This window comes from Anopheles coluzzii, chromosome X, assembly GCF_943734685.1.
Source record: "Anopheles coluzzii chromosome X, AcolN3, whole genome shotgun sequence".
NCBI lineage: Eukaryota > Metazoa > Arthropoda > Insecta > Diptera > Culicidae > Anopheles > Anopheles coluzzii.
Window position 1 is genome coordinate 25715687 of NC_064669.1, and position 16587 is coordinate 25732273.

Here is a 16587-nt window from a genome sequence, read left to right on the forward strand (position 1 = left end):
TCAAATTGAACGGCAATTTTGTACTGTATTTGCTTGTATGTACATCGTGATGCAACGCAACGTTGATTAACGCCAGATTTGCCGCATAGTTGATAGCTCAGGGTATAATTTTTTGTTCCTTTTACCCCTTACACCCTCTTCTTCCCCTTACTTTTCCTTTGTAATGTTTTCGAAAGATTGTTACGGCTGTCTTGATATACAGTGTGAATCCCTGTATTGTTAATTCCCAAAATGACTGTTCATTATTGCACAGACTATTCTTCATGAGTGCGCTCCCTGTTCAGTAAGGCCGATGCCTTATATTATTCGATAATATGTACGATCCAGATTGATCCAGACTGTTCCGGACTAATCCGGTTATGATACGGAGTTGGATTCATATTTTGCACACCAGAGTGGGAGTAGATCCCTGACTCCATTCCGGATTACCCATCACTATTCCATGCAAGCGAGAAACGATTTTATATTTTTAGGCTATCCTACAATACCGTCTCCATTGAAACATTAGTCCTAAGACTTTGGTTCGGAGCAGTTGGTGCGAAGCCGGTTCCGGAGTTGTTAGTCTGCTACGCTCCGCTGGAATTTATCATTATGCCCAGGTCTAGGAAACTGTAGTTCTGTTGCAAAAGAAACAAATCTAGTTGTTTGTTTGTTGAAGAAAACTTTTTAGAGCGCGTTTACTTACAAAAACGGATACAACAAAATTACAACTGACTGTATTTTAGCGTGTATAAGGTCCAACATGACCAAAAACAGATGAAGGAGGTCGTTATACACGTGTAGTATTTTTTTAAATCCTGAAACGTTATTTACAAAGACATTCCTTATTTTGGCAATATATTTAGATAGTCTAGTGTGTATCCACAAAGATACATAATATCGGAAAAGGCGAAGGATATGCATAAGAAAAATAAAAAAAAATGCAAACTGAAGAAACAATAAAAAGGAACCATATAATCCTAAAAAACTCAAAAACTAAAACAAATTAAAACATACCGGTTAAAACATCAAAGTTAATAACAAAACTTTTTTGTTCTAAAAAATGCCTAACAAAAAAACAAGTTACATAAATTATCCAATTTAAATTTTTTTATGGAGTGTAACGTACTAAAAAGATCGAACTTTCACGTATACAGTATGTCCGAAGAGGCGAATATGCAGCGCTCAGCGTGTTAACGAGTTAACCAGCTGCAGAGAGGTAGCTATATCTTCATCATGATCTACAAGTGAACAATGAAATCGTTAAATCTGCATCCACACGATAAGCGCCAAAGAGCCCAGCTGAATAAATTTACAATTCACACCTCGAAAGCATATATCTCCAAACAATTGGACATATTGCTATCAAATATGATATTCGTCTACACACGACTTAATAGGATGATCGTTATGGATGGTCGAAACAAAAGCTGTGAGTCGGATTGGATCAGGTGGTGCAACCGGTCATACTTTCTAGTTTTGGTATACAGGTGTCCCCCGAGATACGACTGTATTTGGGACCGAAAAAATGTCCCAAATCAAGGCGTAAGTCGAAAAAGTCGTATGTCGAATATCTATGAATATTAAGTATATAACCGAAGTTGAAGAGTTGGAATTTATGATATCATGTATTTTATTTAAAATAATGTTTGATAATGAAATAATTATATTTTAAAAACCGTACACAATACAGATATTCAAGATAGGGTAGTTGTGGAATCTTTGGAAATGTGTGTATAACGGTTATCAGCCCAGATATTCAAAAAATACATCATTTTCTTGTCAATGACAACTTTTAACTGTCAAAATCAAAATCGTCGTATCTGCGAATCGTCGTAACTCGAGGGGGTCGTAACTCGGGGGACGCCTGTATATATAATCATGTATGTGTAAGATCAAAAAAGTATGCCCACTATCTGGGGAGAACAGAATGATGATCCGAAAAATGATTCTTGTCCACTTGCTCACTTGGCCATTTAATCATTCGCCTCTATTTCTCTCAGCAAAGTGGTGAACCGGATCTTTCAAAAAATAATCCTTGTTTGACTGAATGTCCGGTTCCGTGGTAATCTCCTCAACACGCAAGACTCAATTACATGCCCGTCCTGGTGTAGCATGTCTGATGTACAACTTTGTATAATCATAGAACCTCTGGAAACTATCACATTTTACAGTTCAAATAGTTAAAACTTTGACAAATCCGGTAAAACAGCAGAGTAGTCAAATCCCATTTGAAACATAACTGATAAATGCAGCAAATGGGAACATAGAACCTAACAGTAACTTATAGTATGGAATAATTTTCGTTGGTCTAAATACACATGCACTTTTGGAACGGCCCAGTACTTCATCGGTAAGCGTAGGGCAATAAAAAGTGTCAGCGTAGGTCCGTACAGCGCGAGAAGATCAAATAGGAAACAGACTGCATGATGTAACATGCAATTGCGTAGCGATGATTGATTCCTGTAGGATAACACCCCAAGACTCAAAGGTCACAACATCTTAGCGTAACGCGAAAGATTTCAAGACAAATACAAATAGCATATACGCATATATCATATACGAATGCATCACACCTACACATCGACACAAAATATACGTACACAACCAACACACACAAATAATTCTAAGATATAAACCAGGGGTTTTGTGAAATAAAGATAAATTGGTATAGACAGTAAATGAAGTTGCACGTATCTTTATTCATGAGCTGGGAGTATCCCCCTATCCAAGGTAAGGCCTCTTAGCTCGAACGATTCCAGTAAGAGAAATTTCTTACAAATTTCCAAGATCGCCTGGACGATCACAAGTATAAAGTGAGAACATAAAGCAATATGAACCCGAGTTTATCAACTACAGTCTTTCCCCGAGTTACGCGAATAATGCGTTCCGGAGACATTCGCGTAACTCGGATTTTCGCGCAAGTCGAATATCACGTTTTATAGCCAAAATATACTTGATTAATAATGATTTTTGATTGGATGCAATAGGTGTATATGGGTTATTTCTGTTTTTTTAGTGATTTAACACTTTAAAAAACGCAAATTATTTTTCATTTAACAATTGATAGAGAAAATTGTACCGATTTGACATCTAAACTGTCAAAAACTTAAAATTTGCGTAGCTCGAATTCGCGTTACTCGAGTGTCGCATAACTCGGGTAAAGACTGCAGTGAAATAATAAAACGAAAGAAGACTGTACTTAATCTGCCATAGTTCGACACATTACCTTAAACATTGGAGCTAAAACAGCAGAACCAGCATCACCGTACTCGTAGGCTGTTATAAGTTGCGGAAGAATTTTGTACCTATGAAAAAAATGAGGAGCTTAATTTTGGTAATGCTAGGAGCGAAAATATGATAACACTCACCTACAAACATTGTCAGGAAAATTATCTATTTGCGCAGTGAGGGAGCTAAAAAATCGCATCTTCTCAATCTTATCTTTGATTTGAATTTCTTCCAGAAAAAGTAAGGAATCAACTAAGTCATTTTTGAAGAATCCGCCAGGTTTGCGACATTTGGTGATAACATCAGCGGGATTTGGTCGATTAGCAGGTGTGGCACCAACAAGCTCGCAATATAATGGAGCTAACGATTTTGGGATCTACAGAGAGGTAAAATACCACAAAGATAAAAATCATAACTATTGGTATAGTAGAAAATGTGCATGAGATTAGTTACATTACCCTTTCGATATTTTTAAGGTGTCCTCGTGTTTTCAAAGGTTCATTGAAGGATTCCCACACCAGACAACCGAGACCCCACATGTCACTCGAACATTTTGTAGCCGTTTTTATTTTGCTAGCGTCATTCTTTTCCGGTGGATCATAAATTTCCAAAGAAGGTGGTATTTTTATCGGTGGGACAACAGGTAATTCAGCCGAGGATACGTACTCCAGTCCACCCAATTTCCATTCGCCTGATGTATTGATAAATACCGACCATATCGATACATTGTTGTGTCTCAGGTTGCCATCATTATTTAGAAATGATAATGCACGCTGAAATCAGTAAATAGATATAAAGAATTGGTACGTTCACTCATCACAAACCGAAATACCCCGGAGTTTTATAATAAATAATGTCAAATATTAGAATTAATTTTTATAGTCATTAAAATTAAGAATTCATTAGACCAGTGATGTCAAACTCGTTTTGGGTCGCGGGCCGGATTTGAGTAAAAAATATTCATTCATTTGGATATTTTAAGCTATTCGCTAAGTTTTTGTTTTCTCCATCACCCACTACGCCACATGGCGTTTTCGATCGGAGAAAATTATAAAAATCTATTCTTTGACCTAGAATCGTATCTACACTTTTTCGAAGCCTTGTATAAACCTATTTACGACAAATACTCCACCATCTTTAATTGTGTACAAATTACAAATATGGAAATACAATTTAATAACGTAAAGCAGTAAACATTTACTCATATTATACTTTAGTGGTGGTTTCCCTAACTCAAACATTTTATCGTTCTCATGCAATGTTCCAGATACATGCCAACTTTGAGGCAACCTGGACGATTCTTTTGACCTCGTATATCACCTCAACATATCTACACACGAAAAACAAATGCCGTAATGCCTATAAATAATAACTATAACTCATCATTTTATTACCATATCGTCAAATAATGGCTAGATGTGTGGCTATTTCTTTTTTAAGGAAAAGAGATTTTCAACTTTCAATCGGCCTCATACAATTCACACCTTTTTGAAGGGCTTGAATTTTCGATATTTTTAAAGATATCGGCCAGAATTTTGTAGAAGCCTAGCTAAAGGGTACCCTCATCAATGAAATGAAGAAAATGGTATTCCGATACATGGTTTCCGATTTTTTTTTTCCTAAAACCTCAAAGTCAGAAAATAGGTGAAAATATGGGAAAATATAAGTCCGGCTTTTGAGAGCCGTCAGCAAACAAGAACTAAAGCATATGCTACATCCCAAGAGCCACAAATCCACTAAACGACCACTAAACGGCTTCTAAACGACTCAAGTTCTCTACCTAAACGGAATATAGAAAGACTTCGTTTAGCAGACGGCAAACGACTCATGCATTCTAAAAATAGCGAAAAAGCTGGTGGCGCTCTCTGTTGGTGGGATACCCCAACCAGTGGAGCTTCATCGCTTGGAGGAGAGCTTTCTCATTTCCTCTGTACTGTTGTATGGTTTCGCATTAAAGTTATGCATCGCTAGAACTAGAACGGCGATACGCTTGTTTAAATACTAAACTCCAACAGAAACCACCAGCACTGAAGCAAGTGAGATTTGAGTAATGGTCGTTGGTGTTGATACCCACGTATCTGACCACACGACCATTGATATAGATTTTTGCTCAGAAAGTTAGAGGGCTATATAGGTCATGATAAGATGAAACTTGTCGAAACACATTGCAAGAAAAGGATAGCAATATAATGATGAGTTGTAATACGCCATCTATTGATCAAACCAATGAAGCTGTGGAGCTTTCTTTTTTTTCTATGGATATTCAATTTTCCAGTCGTTTAAGCTTAATCTGTGGCGCTTGGGATGCCATCTTCGCGGATATCTTCCATAAAACAGCCACTGAATGAATAACTCACATCACACTTCGTTAATCGAACTATTGAGACTGAATTTCGAAATCTTCTTCCTCAGTGGATAAAAAATAGTTCCTCCATTTTTCTGTCTCGTAATCTACAATTTACTTCAGTTTCATTCATATAACTGTCAAAGTTCTGCGCGGGCCTTATTGAAAAGCTTCGCGGACCACATGTGACCCTCGGGCAGTATGTTTGACATCTCTGCATTGGACTATTACACCTGGATAATTAAGTTTTATTATTATTCAGGAAAAGCGGCTCGGTTTTACTGCTATCATACAGGGCAGATGCAAAGGAAACAAATTTTGAAACAACATCAACCAATAGTTTGAGACTGATTTGACTTATTTATCAACTTTATATGTCTTGCTAATTCACCTTTAAAGCTACTCGTTATCCATTCATATATTTCATTAATGAAGAGCAAACAAACAACATTATAGATTCGATGTTATAAAATTAGAAGGGATTTTTGCTTACAAAATAATACTTTACCGTGATTTGAAATATACCCCAGGCCAAATACAAATCGCGCTGAGGTCCTTGAGCAGCTAGATTGCCGATATGTGTTCCTAGAGGCTCGACCGGTTCGGTTGCCACGTATAAGACTTTGTCGGATTCCAGACTGTCCAGAAATTGCAATATGCTGGGATGGCGGAGCGTTTTGAGCCGCTTAAGTGCGGCCCTAGCTAGTTCCAGCTTAATATCTGAACCATTTTTGATATCGTAGGTAAAGACCGACACCTCATCGTTTGAACCTTTTCGTTTGCCACGGAACAGACTCCAGATACTCTTGGTGTTGAACTGTTGCACTGGATCACCAATTTCATAAGGGAAGTCTTTAGACGAATCGCGTGAGAAAAAAGACCACATTACGTTCACACACACTAAAATGCACACAACTGAATGAACTTCACAGAATCGCTAAACGGTATTTCTATTAGCTGTTCTGGATGAAACGATACAGGTCTAAGATGACAAACTATATTATTGAAGATCTTACACTAGATTGAATAATATTTAAAGCAATTTGGCCACTGCACTGCTGAAGAGAATACATCTAAAGTAAATCCCAGTACTAAAATGGATAACATAGATTATCCGAACTGAGTTCATTAAAGTAGTGTTAGGTGTTTTCACGTTTTACCCTTTTATATGACGATAATGGAGAACTCCACAGCATTAGAACAAAGTCAATATACGAAACAGATTGTGTCGCACATCAGGAATTGACAAGAGAATAAAAGTATAATATGCTTGCGATTTGACATTTACCTCATTTAGTTTTATGTTTACAATTCAAGAAAGATCCTAATGCGCTTTTACATCCCACGAGATTACAAACTGAGACAGTTGTCGCAAGTGACGGCATCTCGTACAAGGTGTTATAAATGACAAGGTGAAGTTGTTCAGAGCAAAATGACATTTCTCGACTTGACATTTCTCTTCCGTGGGCTCCGGTCAAGGTGGATTAAAAAATATCAGGTGCTGGACTCTAGTGCATTTTGACAATTCGTCACTTGACGTAAGGTCCCCAGGATTCAAACTTTGTTTACATTTATTAAATTTATTCATAGAATTTATCTACCTCATTTTTTCGATAAAATATTATTTAAAAATATATTTTGGACTTTGCGAGTTCTTATTAAACATTAGAACATAGATTAAAGTGTGTTATTTTGTTTTATTCCATGAATTTATTCTATAATTCATTGTGTTTTAGACATTTTTGATGGTAAAAACCAAGAAATCATTTTTTTATTTTCAATTTTCACATTGATTCCTTATTATCTACGAGCCGCATGGACAATTAACGTGAGATTAGAACTCATACTCACATGATTTTAAATTTCGTGCATGAACAAATCATCAAATCTTTTGTTAATATATCTCATTTTTTCGATAAAATCAATAGACACACAAAAATGCACATAATAACAAAGAAATCTGTTCTATTTGCTATGCTTTGTGTGCGGAAACCAATGGTTAACGGTTCAAAAATGACGTAAAGTCCCTCAACTATGGCGACCCCCCAAAGGCCCTAATCCACCACCTGATATTTTTAATCCACCTTGGGCTCCGGTATAATAATCGGGGAGGGCCAGTGCGGTGTAATGAAATTTGTATGCAGAGAGTGAAATAGCGCGAGGCCACGGAGCTGAAAAAATGTTGAAAAAATTTTCAACTTTGTCAAAATTGCTTGTCAACTGCAAAAAAGAGCTTTTCTCGTGGCCGCACCAAAAACATACACAAGAGCGACAAAAAGCTCCAACATCTGAATATCATCGATATTTTGTTTAAGAAGCACTAACTAGGTACATAAATAAATTAGAATCATGCATTTTAGCATTATTATCATAACAATGGGTCACAACTGCGCCAAATAGCTGTTTGTTTACGCTTTTTCACGAACGTCAAATTTTGTCAACTTTTGTCAACTTTTTTTCCTGGCTGCTCCAGGTCACAAAATTTTGACAAAAGCTCAAAAAAGTGACAAAAGCTCACATTTTGAAAAATTTGTCAGCATTTTGTCACTCCCGTGGCCTTTCGCTTAAAGATGTCCCCCAAAATGTCGCGCAGCAAAAGCGATAAAAATCAACCTTCTAAATACATTATCCTTGATCTCGTGTGATAAAAAGTAGACCAGTTTGTAAAATAAATACTAAAACTCAAATAAATGCAAAACTAAATAAATACAAAACTCAAAAAAAAATTAATACATTTTAACTTATTTTTTACGGTTTTAAAAAAAATTACAGGCAAGTTGACTAAGTGCAATGAGCTACTTTGATTAACAAAGAGTGAAATTTTGCATCGAAAACGAGCGAAATTGAGCTACTTTTTGTCGGGCGAGACCAAGGTCCCTGAAAGATAGAAGGTAAAATAATGAGGATATGAAGGCCTCGATACACGACCCGAAACTTGAGGCGAAAACTCAAAAATCTGGAAACTTTACGTCAAAAAATTTTCGGGTCGTGTACAAGGATAATGAATTTAGAAGATTGATTTGTATCGCTTTTGCTGAGCGAGATTGTGGGAGATATCTGCCACTCTGCATACAAATTTAATTACCCCGCAGCCGCCATCCCTGTTTTTTTTATACAGGAGCCTAACCGTAGCAATAGACGATGCGCAATCTCAGATTGCGCATATATTTATCTGTCAAACGGGTCGGTTTGATATATTTATCGGTCAAAAAAAATGTATATATCTCGGACATATAATCTTGAAAATTTATGCGCAATCTTGGCGCAATCTGAAAATATATGGAAATGACGTTTATAGCTCAGGGTTGGCTACGCGAAATGACTTATGTTTTGATAAAACGAATATATACGCAATTTGAGATCAGTGTTGCGAACGGTGACGTTCATCGACATAAAATTGTAAACATTCATTCGATTTGAAGCTTCCCATTCCCATCTCTCTCTGTCATTTGACATTCCCGTCAAAAAATGTCATTTGACATGAAGACCAAGGTGTTATAAATGACAAGGTGAAGTTGTTCAGAGCAAAATGACATTTCTCGACTTGACATTTCTCTTCCGGAGCCTCCGGTATAAAAATCGGGGAGGGCTGGTGCGGGGTAATAAAATTTGTATGCAGAGAGTGACAGATGTCCCCCACAATGTCGCCCAGCAAAAGCGATAAAAATCAACCTTCTAAATACATTATCCTTGATGAAGACATGATTTTCAAGATACATTCATTTGACATTCGTCAACCTGTATGAATCGTGAACTGTGTCGTATTGCAAACGGCCGTATTCATGTCAAACTACAACAGAGCGTGCGGTGCAAAGGCTTTCGTTTCACTAGTTTTTGCTATTTCACTAGAATCCCCATTTTCAGCGACGATACACTTTATAATCCTCCGATCGTATCGATTTGTGTTGTTCAAAAAATGTCAAATGACATTCAGACTACATTGTTTACATTTAATGTCATTGCATCAGCCCTGACGGTAGCGACACGAATGAAGTTCGTTTAATGACAGTCGTGTCGTGGAAGCAATGAATGTCATCAGCCAAAAATTATTTTGACCGGCTGTTTACGGTGACTGTCATGAAAAATGTCAACAGTTAACAACACTGTCTGAGATTGCGCATCGTGTATTACAGCCGTTGCCGTCAAATTTTGGCTGTAAGTCATGTATTTTTATCTCGTAGGCGTCAATTTTTGACAGTGTGCATCAATTTTTGTCTCGTAGGCGTCAATTTTTGACAGTGTGCATCAATTTTTGTCTCGAAGGCGTCAATTTTTATCAGTGCGCATCAATTTTTGTCTCGAAGGCACCAATTTTTGTCTCATGGTCACAAATTTTTGTCTCTTGGTATTTTTTCGTTATTTTGATATTTTAAAATTCCAGAATGCAAAACAAAATTAAAGAGGTTATACAATGCAAAGGAATCAATTCAGGAATTCTATATTTCACATAGTTTTACGTCTTATTTATAATAATATCAAAACAATTTAGAGAAGATTAATCCTCGATTACAGCCGTTGCCGTCAAATTTTGTCTCGAAGTCACCAATTTTTGACAGTGTGCATCAATTTTTGTCTCGTAGGCGTCAATTTTTGACAGTGTGCATCAATTTTTGTCTCGAAGGCGTCAATTTTTGTCAGTGCGCATCAATTTTTGTCTCGAAGTCACCAATTTTTGTCTCATGGTCACCAATTTTTGTCGCTTGTTCATGAAATTTTGCCTCTTAATATAGTAACATGCATTTCTAGCGTTATATTTATGAAACATTACGTATTTATTGTAAAAAATGAGTATTTCTGTGCAAAAAGCTACGAGCACTTGCGTATGTAAACATGTACAATGTTTATGTAGCTTTTTGCATAGAAAATCGCCATTTTTATCATAAATACGTAATGTTTCATAAATATAACGCTAGAAATGCACTAAATAATTGATTTGTATACAAATAATCTCAAAATTCGTGTTTGAATTTGCAAAACGATGCGAAAGGCCTCTAAAAAAACAACTTGAGCGATTGAAAAATCAATTTGCGCTATTGAAAATAGCATCGGTGCGGTGAAACAACAACGTTTGACAGCTAAAATGAATCTTGAGCTTCTGAAATTGTTTTGCTGACATTCGATTCTGACTTGTAAAACCCTGTAAGGAAAATGCTTCAATTTTTTTTACTAAATTACAGGTACGTAGATCAACACAGCTGATTGCTTTTGAACAATGAATATACTTTGTACTCCTCAATCGAAAATGGCAGTACAATGATACATAAACCGTACGGATTGCGAGAACTATTTTAGGAATTTATTTAACTATTTCCCACGATTACCGGTCTCGTAATACAGTCGTCAACTCGTACGACTTAATAACATGCCCGTTATGGGTTCAAGCCCCAAATGGACCGTGCCGCCATACGTAGGACTGACTATCCTGGTATGGGGGGATCAATAAGTCACTGAAAGCCAAGCCCACAAGTTGTGGTACAGGCAGGCTTTGATCGACAACTGTCGTTGAACCAAAAGAAGAAGAAGATTTGCCACGATGCCAAAATGAAGAAATAATCGAGGATTAATCTTCTCTAAATTGTTTTGATATTATTATAAATAAGACATAAAACTATGTGAAATAAACAGAATTCCTGAATTAATTCCTTTGCATTGTATAACCATGTTGGAATTATCAATTTCCTGTATATATATAAATAGAACTCAAATATAATTAAGTCAGTCTTGATCTGAGCTCCAAACGGAACAGACGTGTCTCTCCTTTAATTCAATAATCTTAGCCACGGATGCCAGCAAAACCGGTTTGGGAGCCGTACTATCACACCGATTGTCTGACGGAACGGAACGCCCCATAGCTTATGCTAGCTGCACAATGTCCAAAACAGAGCAAAAGTATCCGCAGATAGACAAAGAGGCGTTAGCAATCGTGTGGGCAGTGAAAAAGTTATTTCACTATTTGTATGCACGTAAATTTACTTTAGTGACGGACCATAAACCGCTAACACAAATTCTACACCCCGAGAAATTCCTTCCAACGTTGTGTATTAGCAGAATGGCGAATTATGCTGACTACTTGGCACACTTCAACTTCGATGTTGTATTCAAGCCTACAAATCTCAACACGAACGCTGACTACTGTTCGAGAATTCCGAACAATTCTAATGTCAACCAATTCAAAGACGAGGGAAGAAGCTCAGGCGACGATTTTGAACAATTTGCGCATGTCCAAATCGAACAACTGCCAGTAAGAGCAGAGCACATTGCTCGAGAAACACGCAAAGATCCTCACCTAGGAAAAATCCTTCAACACCTTGAGCAAGGTCAAAACCTCGGACAATATGGATACAAAGCACCCGAATCGAAGTACACAATCGCAGCCAACTGTTTACTCTTTGAGCACCGAGTAGTCATACCAAGCACACTACGTCAAGCCATTCTTAACGATTTGCATGTGGCACACTTCGGCATCGTTAGGATGAAAGCCTTAGCCCGATCATATGTCTACTGGCCCGGCATCGACGCCGATATAGAGAAAACAGCTAAGGAGTGTCACGCATGTGCTCGTTATGGACCAACACCTCCCAGGTTCGACAGCCATCACTGGGAGTATCCGAGTGCTCCTTGGGAGCGCATCCATATTGACTTCGCTGGTCCCGTATGCAACACTATGCTGTTAATTGTTGTCGACGCTTTTAGTAAATGGGTCGAAGTCAAGCCCACAAACACTATAACTTCAGCAGCAACAATTAAAATTCTAGACGAACTCTTTGCAACGTATGGAGTACCGATCACCGTAGTATCCGATAACAGTACTCAGTTCACCGCAAAGGAGTTTAAAGAGTTCCTGCAAAAGAGTGGAGTCAAATATCACAAACTCACCGCACCTTACCACCCAGCAACCAATGGACAAGCCGAACGTTATGTCCAAACGGTGAAAAATGGTCTCAAAGCTATGGGAACAACAAGTGCTAACCTCACACGCAACTTAAACACATTCCTACAGCATTTCCGTAAAACTCCACACGCCGAGACGAAAGACTCTCCAGCCAAACTGTTTCTTGGACGAAACATTCGTACTCGACTCGACCTCGTGAGACCACAAGCTGTTCACTCCAGTGTCTCCGAAAGACAAAAAGCCCAGTTCCGGCCTGCGTTTCGAACTTTGCCACCTGGACAGTCCGTCTACGTACTATCAGGCAACACGCGCATGGACAAGTGGATTCCGGCTACCATCTTCGCCCGATTGGGAGACCTACATTACGATGTGTTGTACAACGGTCAACATTTGAAGCGGCACATTGATCAAATTCGACGGTTTGAAATGAACCAACGATGAAGAAGAAAGTTCTTCAGCTGCAATCTCACCACCGGTTGCAACGACTACCACATCGACACCACTAGCTGTATCTTCAAGTACCGCTACTAGAAGGCTTCGTTTCTATGGCCACGCAGCACCATCAGCCCCAGCAGAACCAGAGCAGGTCGTAACAGCTGATGACGATTTGGAGGATGGGACCTTCTCAACACCACCTTCCAGCCCACAACCACCAGGAAACGTGTCAACAACTTTGCGTCGTTCGACCAGACTCCGGCAGCCTCCCAAGAAATTTTCTCCCTAGAAGCATCTTTATTAAAGCAGGGAGGAAATGTTATGTATGTGAACGCAGGATAAGTGACAGACGTCAACAGCTGTCATCCAAGCAGACCACGCCGCTTGCGTCCGCGCTTTTTGGACTCTCTTTTCTCTCCGATAGCCATTGTTATCGCGTATAAAACGAATTGTGTAAACCCGAAGTATTTTTCTAATAAACCAGTGAACTCACAACAGTAAATACAGAACACAAGGGAAACACGTCGGTGCGTATGGAGAGCAATGCACTCGGGACGGGACACTCGCGACACTTACGCACACGCGGACGTGAAGGACACACGCGACGATTACGCACACACGGGCGTGTAGGGCACTCGCGACGATTATGCACACGCGGGCGTGTAGGGCACTCGCGACACTTATGTACACCCGGGCGTGAGGTGCACTCGCGACGATTATGCACACGCGGGCGTGTAGGGCACTCGCGACACTTATATGCACGCGCGGAAACTCGATCGAACACGGTTTTTGTCCTTGCGAAAAAAAAGGCACGACACTCGGCGACGCTTGTTACACACACTACACGTACCGATTTTACTCGCGGCGTTGACGGACCGGGGCGAACGGAAACCGCGCAGCGGGGAAAGGCGAAAGCGGGCCGATGATGAATCTGTCGATCGGGCTATCCTTTTCTTGCAATGTGTTTCGACAAGTTTCATCTTATTATCACCTATATAGCCTTCTAACTTTCTGAGCAAAAATCTATATGAATGGTCGTGTGGTCAGATACGTGGGTATCAACACCAACGACCATTACTCAAATCTCACTTGCTTCAGTGCTGGTGGTTTCTGTTGGAGTTTAGTATTTAAACAATCGTATCGCCGTTCTAGTTCTAGCGATGCATAACTTCAATGCGAAACCATACAACAGTACAGAGGAAATGAGAAAGCTCTCCGCCAAGCGGAAGCTCCACTGGTTGGGGTATCCCACCAGCAGAGAGCGCCACTAGCTTTTTTGCTATTTTTAGAATGCATGAGTCGTTTGCCGTCTGCTAAACGAAGTCTTTCTATATTCCGTTTAGGTAGAGAACTTGAGTCGTTTAGAAGCCGTTTAGTGGTCGTTTAGTGGATTTGTGGCACTTGGGCGGTCTTGAATATCTACATCGTGTAAACGACTTTTGGAGGAAAATTAATACATTATCGAACATCATTTTAAATAAAATACACGATATCATAGATTCCGACTTTTCAACATCAGTTATAAACTTTATATTCACAGATATTCGACATACGGCTATTTAGACTTACGCCTTGCTTTGGGACATTTTTTCGGTCCCAAATACAGTCGTATCTCGGGGGACACCTGTAGAGGAGGAAATAGGATCTGTCAAAACTGCACGAATGGGTAAATTAACGACTGCTAATTTACCATTAAATTACTCTTAAATTACCGGTAATTTAGCGGTAAAATAGGGGTAAATTAAGTCCGATTTGTCTGACTGGGATAAATCTCGTCCGATAAAACCCGCTGCGCAAATTCGAGCAGTTTCCAGCGCAGGAAATGTACCAAAATCTGCGCTGGCCAGCGCAGATTTTGGCCCGTCCCCCGCGCTGGACTTCAGCGATTCCTGCGCTGGGTCGAGCAAGTTTAGCGCCATCTGTTGGCGAAATGGACGAACTATTTATGGCGGTGGAGCAAAAAAAACGGTCAAAAAATTTAAAATTATTGGCGCCCATTTTCTCATCCGCTTCTTCTCCCTTCCCACACCCTGCCCTGCCTTACTTGCGCTTCAGCCCGTGCCTTCCGCCGCCAGCTGATTGGCTGTTGCGGTGTATGCGTTGATACTCATATGTGCATTGCGGTTGTGTATTGTTATTGGTGGGTGTTAGCATTTATTAATATGTGTGTGACCTTGAGACGCTATGGGAGAAGCTGGATTGGGATTCAAAGTGTTATCGCTGTATAGATGGTTTATTTTATTTCGTGCCGCTGCTGATGAGACCATTCGATGCCCCTGCCAGTTGAGGGTGAAGAAGCCTATTTAAAACAAGCGTAGGAGAACGTCTAACACTAATCTAATATTTTTTTAATTTTAGCATGTTTGATGCTTCAACGACCTTCTAAGCATCATGAAGCACAGTGTATAGTGACTAAAAAATATATTTTTTTAATGTGCCGAAATCTTTCTCGAGTTTTTGTAGTAGTAGTAAGATTTGTTTATAGAGATTTTGAGTCTTGCGACTACATTCATCTCTTTGCAGGTAGATTATTGGTGTGGAGTTGGGTTGATTTGATTATATTTTGTTGTATAGGTCTGTGTCTTTCAGAAATTTGAGGAGGTTCTTTTGATGGAGTTTGTTATAAGATAGAGCATCATCGATGTTGTTTGAGATGTTGTATTCTATGCGTTTATGTTCATAACCACGGCATTCAACCAAAAGGTGTTTGACGGTAATGAAGACACCGCAATAGCTGCATAGTGGGGGACTGCTCTTTTCCATTAGATAGCTGTGGGTGAGGAGTGTGTGACCTATCCGCAGTCTAGACAAAACTTTTTGGTCTTTTCTAGAGTCTGTATCTGGCCAACCGTTTGTGGATGTTTTGATTTGGCGTAGAGTCCGACTTGATGTTGTGTGCCATATTCTTTGCCATGACGAAGAAACGATGTTTTTGCTGAGTCTGATTAGGTCTTTTTTAGATAATTCATCATCTTGATTAGGCGATTCGACTCTTCCCTTGTAAGCAAGATGGTCTGCTTTTTCGTTTCCAGGTAAGCCCATATGGCTAGGTACCCAACAGAAAGCTACTTTAGATGTTTCGAGTAGTTCTTCTATGCGCTGTATGTGTGGGTCGTGTGATGCTCCTGCTTCTAATGATCGAAGTACGCTGGCGCTATCTGTGAAAATCACATTGGGTTTTTCAGTGCTGAGATCTTCCATAGCTATGAGTATTGCTATGGCTTCTGCAGAGAAAATGCTGGTATGGTAAGGTAATTTTATGGCACAATTACTGGTGGCTGATGTTATACCACAACCGGCATCGTCATTTTTCACGGATCCGTCTGTATAGATATGGTGATAAATTGAATATTTTGTGTTGACCAGCGCATTGAAATGTTGTTGAAGTATTGTTCTGTTGGATTCTTGCTTGTGTAGATTTTCCATATTCCAATCAATTATTGGTTGTGGTTGGTACCATGATCGAGACCCGTGACGAGGTTATTTAATGACGTTTGGAAGATGATAGTTTGTAAGATTTAAAAATTCTTCATGTTGTTTTGTGGGTTTACAGGGGTTACAAGTACTTTTTATTATCACCACTTAAGATAACAGGATGGGTGTGTGCGTCGAACCGATCGCTTCGGTGTCGAGCAAAAGAGAGAGCTTTGTTACCACATTGCCACTACTTATAAAGCCTAACTGAGTGCCTCTCGCGGGCACTCTC

The 16587-nt window shown here is 39.2% G+C and overlaps 1 protein-coding gene and 1 long non-coding RNA gene across 7 annotated transcripts in view; both read right to left on the reverse strand.

The window, feature by feature from the left end:
* Positions 1–6831, reverse strand: part of LOC120961219 (N-terminal kinase-like protein) — a 45392-nt gene extending 38561 nt beyond the window's left edge. The window contains exons 1-5 of one of the 6 annotated variants that reach the window (XM_049606553.1): positions 6715–6831; positions 6063–6516; positions 3669–3983; positions 3351–3586; positions 3209–3287 (exon numbers count right to left, since the gene is read on the reverse strand). In XM_049606553.1, coding sequence (XP_049462510.1) covers positions 3209–3287; positions 3351–3586; positions 3669–3983; positions 6063–6440 — 1008 coding nt within the window. In that variant the 5' untranslated portion in view covers positions 6441–6516; positions 6715–6831. Of the gene's footprint in view, positions 1–3208; positions 3288–3350; positions 3587–3668; positions 3984–6062 lie in introns of all 6 variants that reach the window. The other 5 variants (XM_049606546.1, XM_049606551.1, XM_049606555.1 and 2 more) reach the window with 5 other exon arrangements.
* Positions 1–15299, reverse strand: part of LOC125906812 (uncharacterized) — a 64757-nt gene extending 49458 nt beyond the window's left edge. Inside the window, exon 1 of the long non-coding RNA XR_007452162.1 lies at positions 13873–15299. This is a non-coding gene — a long non-coding RNA (uncharacterized LOC125906812). The remainder of the gene's footprint in view (positions 1–13872) is intronic.
* Positions 15300–16587: the final 1288 nt, after the last annotated feature.